Raw genomic sequence first — 9,045 nt, 5'->3', positions numbered from 1 at the left:
TCATGTCTCTTATCTCTGCTTCTGACCCAAGGTCTGTCAATGGTTGGTTCCCTAATGTCATGGGACGTGGCAAGGCCCCAACGGCTGCCCCTATCTCCCACTCTAGTCCCCACATTTCTCCCCACTCCCCACTTGCTCACTCACACATCACGTCCTGGTCACACTGGCCTTTCCATTCCTTGGATACGTTAAGCTCCTTCTTCACCAGATTCACCTCCCCTAAATGCTGCTCCCTTTGTCTAGAACACTTTTCTCTTCTTTACTTGGCTAATTTGTATGTATTGTCAGCCTCCAGTTTAAATATAATTTCCTCCAGGAAGTCTTCCCTATTTGCAAACTAGGTCAGAATCCCTGGCTGAGGCTCCCTCTGTACATGTACCCTTTCTCTTTCTCTTCTTTCCTAGTACTTGTATCTCTCTTCGTGTTTTTTTTTTTTTTGGTGTTTTGCTCTGTCACCCACGCTGGAGTGCAGTGGTGGTGCAGTCTTTGCTCACTGTCTCCTCTGCCTCTGTCTCCCAGGTTCAAGTGATTCTACTGCTTCAGTCTCCCGAGTAGCTGGGACTACAGGTGCCCACCACCACACTTGGCTAATTTTTGTATTTTTAGTAGAGACAGGGTTTCACCATGTTGGCCAGGCTGGTCTTGACCTCTTGGCCTCAAGTGATCTGCTCGCCTCAGCCTCCCAAAGTGCTGAGATTTACAGGCGTGAGCCACTGCACCTGTCCTTGTGTCTCTCATTAGATATTTGCTTGTGTGATTATTGGTTCAATGTCTCTTCTCCCAACAAGATGCTAAACTCCATGAAGAGAGGCTGGGTGCAGTGGCTCCCTGTTTTTTTTTTTGCTCTGGACCTGGCCCATAATAGGTGCTCAATAAATTTTTGGTAAATAAATGATTCAAATGTTTTACACTTCAAGATAGAAAGTATGAAAAGCTGGTGGGGATAAAGTCTCCGTTCTTTTCCCAGCCCCAGTCCCACAGCATTTCAGAGATGGGGTAGGTGGTGCTACACTACACAACAAGCTTTTGTTTTTTAACTCATTTAACTCAAGTGAGTTGGTGAAGGCATTCAATTGGTGGCTTTTTATGTGTAGAGAAATTACCTCTGTCCTGACTGAGAATATCTGTGCTATTTTGGGCTGTTTTTCTCTTTTGGGCCTATTTGTATTATAGCAATAATTTCACCATTTGGCTATGCAGAGGCCCAATTAATATTACAAATACGATCCCATAAAATGTGCTTCTTGACATCAGAACGTTTTGTTGCTAATTACTCTCCAAGGTTTTTAATTTCAAGCCCTCCTTGGTGACTTAGTGCAGAAATTTAAGGACATAATTATTTCCCCCCAAGGGAAAAGAGAACTAGGTAATGCCAAGTTTCTATTTGCCCTTCCTTCCAAGGGGTATCTTGTTTTTGATTCTATCTCCGCCCTTTTTCCTAGACAGAAAATAAACAAGCAAACAAAAACCCTATTGGAACAAAAACATAAATTTCTGGAAAACATTAAAAGCACTCATTTACTAATGTATTAATTAAAACAATATTTACTGAGCACCTACTATGTGTCAGATGCTGCGTGCTAGGCACTAAAAATAAAAAAGAATATAGCATGGTGCTGTCTTGAGGTAGCTCAAAGTCAAGTGGGCAGCAAGCAAGTGCTGGGAATTCTCTGACACATCTGGAAACATCTGGGGGTGCTTCTCATGGTGGAGCTTGTTCATTAGTGCCCATCCAGAAGTGCCACATCAGTCTCCAGGAATTACAGTCAGGGGAGCTTTGGCCATTTCTCATTTGAAGACCTTGGCTAACTGAAAGAAATCCACATATTAATAATATTTTGAATGGGTTGATAAAATAGGAACAGATGGTTAAAGTTTGTCATTTTCGGGAAAATAATGAAATATTGTACTGCTTAATCTGTCTTCCTGTCACACTCTTCCCTATCCCCTCCCTACTGAAAATATATTCAGAAGCAACAAAACTTAAAGCAAAATACTAATATATTCTTAGGCACTTTAGGTCTCTTCACTTGAAAGGGCTCTAACTGTGTCAGCCATCTCTGTGTTAACTTTATCTTTTTTTTTATTTCAGACACGTTCTCACTTTGTCACCCAGGCTTGAGTGCAGTGGAGCAATCTCAGCTCACTGCAACCTCTGCTTCCTGGGTTCAAGTGATTTTCCTGTCTCAGCCTCCTAAGTAGCTGGGATTCCAGGTGCATACCACCATGACTGGCTAATTTTTGTATTTTTAGTAGAGACGGGGTTTCACCATGTTGGCCAGGCTGGTCTTGAACTTCTGGTCCCAAGTCATCTGCCCGTCTCAGCCTCCCACAGTGCTGAGATTACAGGTGTGAGCCACTGTGTCCAGCCTTTGTGTTAACTTACTTTGAATTTGCCCCTTATTCCAAAGCTGCCTCCTGAAAGGAGGCTTCCTAAAAGGTGTTGCTTTGGGGTAAATAAGAGGTGGTGGTGAAGTGAGACTAGCTTGCGCGTCTCTCTGCCATGAAGAAAACTAGCTCTGCAGATGTTTTACTAACCACAGCAGACCCACTCCTTGAGGAACCCAGAAGGGCAGAGGTAAGTTGGGTAACGTGTTCTTAAGCCTTCCATTTACCTGACCCTGGGGTTCATATGGGGATAAGCTCCAGCTGCTGACACCTTCTGATCAAGAGAAGGCAGAATGTCACCACTATCACCTGCACTTTGGATTTGCCTCTATACCCACTGCATTTCTCTGAAGTTTTTTTCTACCATTCTGCTTGGACACAGCATCAGAAGAAATCAACTGCTGAGAGAGGGAAGTGAGTGCTGTGTTGGCACTGCTGCCAGAAACTCTTGAGAATGAGCATCGTGTGCCACTTACCCACTGCTTGCCGACTTCAGTAGCAAGAGCCTCCAGAATGCTCATGGATAAACATCATCTTTGTGGCCACACATTGTTTTATGAGCTGAGTCATCAGACTGGCTGGCTCCTTAAATGCTGCTGTGTGATTCTCTAGGCAGCAGAAAACAAGGAGAGAAGATATGAAGTGTATCTCATCGAGCTTTGTAGAGGGCCAGTATCATTCACCAAAGGTGATGGGGGATTTACCATTATAGAGTTGGCTCATGACAAAAAATTATTGATCAACTTTAACTCTAAGAGAAAAAGATAACACTGTCTGCATTTCTTGTAAATTATTTATAAAATTTGTTTGGTTATCGGCTATTTTTAACAGCCACCAGTCTTAACGAATTTCCTGCAGAAAACTTGATGCCTTCCTTGCTCATTGAGTTGCAATTTATCATCTAAGGTAATGAGTTAAACCCAAAAGTAACAGTGACATGATAAGTCAAACTGTTTGCATATTTTGTTTCTTAAATTGCTCTATCATGTTTATCTTTTATATAGCTACTCAATAAGACATTGCAATGAATTTTTAATTAAAACCACTATGTCCATAACAAAGAAATTTAATTAATTAGAGTTTCTGAGTTTGCAGATTTGTGACTTGCTGAGGTAAATATCTCAGTTCTCTCTTCCAACCTATTTCATTATGGTTTCAGAAAACATACAGGGAGATTATTCACCCAAGAGTGTATGTTAAATTCATGTTAGGTGGTAGGCACTATGTTAGTCTCTGTGTAAGGTAAAAATAATTGAAGAACAATCCTTGTCACTGAAGAAAAAAAACAGATGTTTGCCAATGTGAGAAGCAGACCCATTTGATCTCTTGGAGAAGGGTGGAATGAGTAAGTGCTACAGGAAAGGACAAAATGGGTGCGAAAAATCCAGCTGAACTGAGCGCAATTGGGGAAGCCTTCCTCAGGAAAGTGGCCCTGAGACAGCTCATGGAGCTTGATGCAGATGTGTGGGTTTCAAGAGTAGAGGACCCAAGCTGAGGGACACTCTAGGCAAAAGCCCAGCCAGAACCAGGCAATGGTCTGAAGTTGGGATGGCCCTGGGCAATTCTGGGAAAGTAGTTTTCAGGAGGTGACAGGGTCAGAACGCAGACCTTCGGGTGCTGAGAATCAAATGAATTAAATTGAAATAAAAGGATTTGGAATGGATGATTCTCCTTTGTAGTCAGATGGAGAGAGGAGGAAGAGAGAGGGAATGGGGGGATGAGGGTACCAACAAGCAGGTCTTCCTGGGACCGCAGGAGTCTGTGGAGCAGGTCAGGGTGAAAATGGGAGACGGGACAATGATAGTTGGGGATCCTGAGAAGTAGCAGGCAGTGAGCCTGGTGGTGGCGAGAACACAAAGAAGAGCGGTTGGAGTGGATGGGAGGTTACTGTGCTAAGAGTCTTGATTTTCAGAGGCAAGCTGGAAGGCAGCTCATATGCTGGGAGAGTGTGTGTGTGTGGTGTGTTGAGTGGACTGGGAGCCTGAGGAAGGAAAGGATCAGAGCAGATGCTAGGGGGATAAGAGAGCAGGTGCATGGTCCTGCTGAAGGCCAATGTGTGCTATGCCCTTTTGCTTCAACTCACAAAAACAATCTAAATTTATACAAACAGCAAGAGTGTAGGAGTCCAGGCTTACTGAGTCCCTTCCTTCTCACTTTGGTCCTTTCTTTTCCCTTCCCTGGTTGGGTTTAATGCCCTTCCACCCTGGAGCTGAGGTGTGTGCAATCATGGAGAATTTTCTTCATCTGGTTAAGCCATATTCTAAGATGGATTCAGACTGGGAACAAGAGTATAAACTTTGGAAAAACTGGCCCTTAGGCTCTGTGACTGTCATCACATACAGCAGACAAGGGAGTGAACTTAGAGGATGAAATTAGAGTTTTAAGGTTGTTCTCCGAAGGCCTGCATAGCTCAGCCCCACTTGTTGAATAGCTCCCTGGAGAGTTTTGTAAGAATGTGGCTTCATTCCATAGTATACTTCCATGGTGGCCACTGGGGAGGAGTCTATCTTCTCGGAACAGTTAGCTCTTTCGTTATGTTCTTGGACACCCCTGCTACCCCTAAAAAGAAGTGTATCTGGCTATTGAGAAATTCTATCATTCACAGAACAGACATTTTCTGGGCGGGAGCGGGCAGCTATGATTAGTGAGGGGAGGAGCCTGAGGATCGGAAGGTGGGAAAGGGTGACCATAACCCAGGGGAGCACAGTCAGGCCTGGGAGGAGTTACCAATCATGACACTTTGAAGGAAGAATCAAGATCTGTTGATTACAAGATATTCTTGTATTAGTCTGGCTTCCCATGCAACAACTATACACCAGGTGCTGGGTTGGTGGTGAGGGGTTAGAAAGATGATTTTAGCCTGGAGCTTGCCTTCTGGGAGCTGACAGTCTTATAAAGGAAATAAGACAAACCGAACATAGCTCCAATTCCAGACAAAGAAGGAAAGGAGACTATGGGTCAGGGTAGGTTTCCTGGAGGTGAGGGGCCGAGCTGGGCTTTGAAGAGTGGGGGTGTCTGAGAGTGCTAGTGAAGAATGACACTAGGGTTTTGACTTAGCAATACTAGTGACAGAGATGGGCAAATCTGCTGGGATTAGAGCATGTGGTCCAAATGTAGGTGGAAAGGAGAAGTCCTGCAGTTCCTGGTCTTTGGTAAGTGGTTGACTTGGGGGTCACAAGGTGACATTTACAGGCATCAGAATGAATGGATTCTTAGGGAGGAGAGAGAGGAGGAAAGTTTCCGGTAGGAGCCAGTTCTTAGGGCTCCAAGGGAGGCAGACACCCAGGAGCAGCAGATGCCGTGTCCTGGGTAGGAACCCGAAGGGCCCAGTGAAGTGCTTCCTTACTAGCAAGGCGGCTGTGATTGTTCTGGCCCCAAACATTCACCACTCAGGCCATCTCAGAGAAGCAAGAACCCAGGAGGTGTCAGCGGCCTCAGCCCAGAGGGGATCCAGGAGAGAGGGGCACGAGTGCACCCCACCTGGTTCCCTCGTGGCGACTCCATCCTGCGGGCCCTGGGAATGCACAAGGTGGCTCCGGGGACCTTTCCGACAGCATTGTGGGTGACACTGGGATGGGTCTGAAAATGGTGTCGTCTCCTCCTTTTCTGGATCTCCCATCTCCGACCAGGAGGCCTGTGGCCATCTCGGGGCGCAGGCAGGAGGCACTGGAAGCGGAAGCGAGTGGGGAGTCCGGGTAGAGGGAGTCGCCCACCTGACCGGCTTCGCCCCCTCCGGAGTCTGCTGCAGCTGAGGGCCCCAGACCAGCGATTCTAGAAGCCGGTCCGGGGCCGGGCAGTCCAATCGCTTCTCGCGGATTTCCCTCCGCTGGCGCGCAGCAGCGGCGCGTGGATTCGCGCGCGGGCTCGGGACGGCGCGAGCCCGGGCAGCGCGAGCCCCTGCGCGGCAGGGAGTGGCGCATGCGCGGGCGTCCTGCGAGCCCGCTGGGGCGAGCCGAGCCGCGGCGGCGCCGGGAGCCGGGCGGCGGAGCTGTGAGGAAGCAAGCGGCGGCACGGGAGCAGCGGTGACGGACAGGTGGCGAGCCTTCGCCCGCGCCTCCAGGGGCTGCTGGGCCACCCGCGGAGCCTCGCGGTCCAGACGTGGCGGGGGTGGCGGCGGCATCCCGGACGGCCTGTGAGGGATGCGCCGCCCACTGCCCCGCGCCGCCTGACCGTCCCCGCCTCGACTCGCGGTGCGCCACAGCCGGGCCCGCGGCCGTCCCCGCCGCGTTGTCGCCCGGTCGCCGCGCCCGCGGGGCCGCGCCCGGCACGGCCATGTGGACCCCCACGGAGGAGGAGAAATACGGCGTAGGTAGGTGAGGCTCAGGCCTGGCCGTGGCGGGGGTTCTGGGGGGCGCGCCCAGTTCCCGGCCCCGCCTGGATTCGCATCCTCGTGCCCCCGCCCCTGCCCGCAGGCTGTGCGGCCTCGGCGCGGGGCGAGCGCGGGGTAGGGGCAGGTGCGGGTGCGGGTGCGGGTGCGGGGGTGGGCGCGAGTCTCTGTGCAGAGAGGGCGGCAGGGGGCGCTGGCGGTGCGGCCTTGGCAGGTGCGGCCCGCGGGAGGGGTGGGCAAGGCCCGGGCAGTTGCCCGAGGTTTCTGGTGTGGGCCACGGGGCAATTTTACCCGAGAAACCAAATTCTGGGAATATGTTTTCTCCGCTCCAAAAGCTCGATTTTAATGAGTTTCCGCACCTGAATTGATGAGCCCGATGGCTGTTTATTTTTGGTCTGGAACCTTACAAGAAAACGGATGAAAAACGTTGACATCATTTTCCCAGTTCAAAAATTTGGACATTTGACTGCAAATGTTTGATCTGTTTTAATTTGTTTTGCCTTTAGTATTAGAAATAATACCTTACAATGGGAAATGTTTTGGGACATGTATCAATGTTTACACGGTTTTTTTTTTAAACACTGTTTTCAGATGAGACCTTATTCCTCTTAGAAACCGTTTTTTTAATGTTGTAAGTGTTAAACTCCAGAAGCTAAATAATTCTTACAATATTCAACTTCTTTAAAGAGAATATTCAGTAATTTAAAGTATTGAATGTTTTACAATGTTAGCGTTTTGTGGCAATTACATGATAGAGTTAAGCCTCATTGCATCACCTATCATCTTGTTCAGTTAGAAACAGATTTAAAATGCTGAGTGTACAGGTTTTGTTTTTCCTAAGCTCGTAATGGAAAATTTTAGATAGGAAACCTGTCTAAACATGGATTTTTGTTTCCCATCTTTACTGCAATTTAATCAAGATTTAGTTCACAATTCACTACAAAATAACTTGAAACTGCAGTGGTAACGAATGTTTTGGAATGCTGTCAGGCAGGTTATCGTGTGAAAATTGAATTTATTTAAATTCGAGGACCGGCAGAGAGGTCTTCTATTCTGGTAGAAAATCTTGTTTTAAAAGGTAACTTTCTGAAACAATTAGCTATGTTAGGATGGAGGTGATACAGGGAGCTCCGGTCCTAGAGTCTCTATTGAGAAGGAATTGAGAAATGATGCAAAGAGCTAGTATTCACCTCTAGGGACATTTTACCCCTTCTCTTAGAGTATTCCCTGAATACTGAGTTGATTCTGTGAAATGAGGAGTTGGTGGTTTATCTTCTCCATAACTCGCTCCCAGAACTGCTGAACTAGAATAACAAATAATTGATGTGAGTGGTCAACTCTCCAGTGGCGCCCCATGATTGATTTTTTTGGAGGGGAGAGGAGCCGTTTTTTGGCGGGGGTGGGGGGGTGGAGGGAGGAGCCCTTGAATAGTGGACAAAGTGGAATTCAGAGTCCTAGCTTCTCTTTACTGGTGGTGTGGGCAAGTAATTTAACATCATTTAACATCATTTTCTTAATGTATAAATTGGGGATAATGTTTACCTATCTTACAGGATTGTGAAAGTGAAATGAGAACATGCTGAATGCTTAATAGTTTCTTCTTTTCCCTTAGTATTTAGACTAATAACACTAAGTGTGTTAGTTCTGAGACAGAGCCAATGCAAGGTAATCAAGATAGGTACATGTGAATCTCAAAGCACTAGGATTTGGTGTGTGATTTACCCAGCAAGATGCAACGAAATTCTTGCATTCCTAGGACTGTGTGTTTAGCTTTAGAAAAATTGTTATTCCCTTTGGAGGGCCACAGCATTGGGCTCAGGGCAGAGCTTAAATGCTTGCTAAATGAGAGAGACAGTTACACTGAAGACATTTTCATAGCAGCTGTGGTTTAGCATAACTTAGATGCCTTTTCTACCAAACCAAGCAACTCTCTATTTATCTCACAGTCTTCTACTGTCCCTGCCTTAGTTATGATCTAAAAGTTTTTGTGTAAATTGTTTAAAACTCAGGACACATTTTTTTTCGTAAGGATGTTAGGGCTACACTTCTAGACCTTTTCATAAAATCCACTTTATAAAGTAGCTTATACATTATACTTATGAGAAAAATAGTCAATTAAAATGGCATTTTTGCTGCATCATTTAATTGCTATGAGGGCTAGCTTGAAAATACAACCATTATCATTTTCCTGTGAGAAAATGTTTGAGTTTCAGCTTTGATTTTTATGACTAACTTGGAGCACAGATTTCTGTCTCTGTTTGTCAACCTATAATCACATTGCAAGGAGGGAAACCCCTTACACTTACTTCCTACCAATTTGGAGAAATTTG

The 9,045-nt window shown here is 46.6% G+C and overlaps 2 protein-coding genes across 8 annotated transcripts in view; one reads left to right on the top strand and one right to left on the bottom strand.

Annotated features, from left to right (window-relative positions):
• LOC134736609 (uncharacterized) lies at positions 1 to 6,508 on the bottom strand. The gene is made up of 2 exons (XM_063638989.1): positions 5,869 to 6,508; positions 1 to 2,996 (listed from the first exon to the last, which is right to left on the bottom strand). Exons 1-2 carry the CDS (start codon positions 6,506 to 6,508, stop codon positions 2,881 to 2,883), a joined length of 756 nt encoding a protein of 251 aa, XP_063495059.1. The 3' UTR covers positions 1 to 2,880.
• The window catches only part of DOCK3 (dedicator of cytokinesis 3), a 677,098-nt gene continuing 674,375 nt past the window's right edge, over positions 6,323 to 9,045 (top strand). For 4 of the 7 annotated variants that reach the window (XM_055275641.2, XM_055275654.2, XM_055275664.2 and 1 more), the window contains exon 1: positions 6,338 to 6,697. In XM_055275641.2, coding sequence (XP_055131616.1) covers positions 6,661 to 6,697 — 37 coding nt within the window. In that variant the 5' untranslated portion in view covers positions 6,338 to 6,660. Of the gene's footprint in view, positions 6,698 to 9,045 lie in introns of all 7 variants that reach the window. The other 3 variants (XM_055275643.2, XM_055275636.2, XM_055275673.2) reach the window with 2 other exon arrangements.

This window comes from Symphalangus syndactylus, chromosome 1, assembly GCF_028878055.3.
Source record: "Symphalangus syndactylus isolate Jambi chromosome 1, NHGRI_mSymSyn1-v2.1_pri, whole genome shotgun sequence".
NCBI lineage: Eukaryota > Metazoa > Chordata > Mammalia > Primates > Hylobatidae > Symphalangus > Symphalangus syndactylus.
The sequence above is the reverse complement of the archived record's forward strand: the minus strand, read 5'-3'. Positions and strand labels throughout refer to the sequence as shown.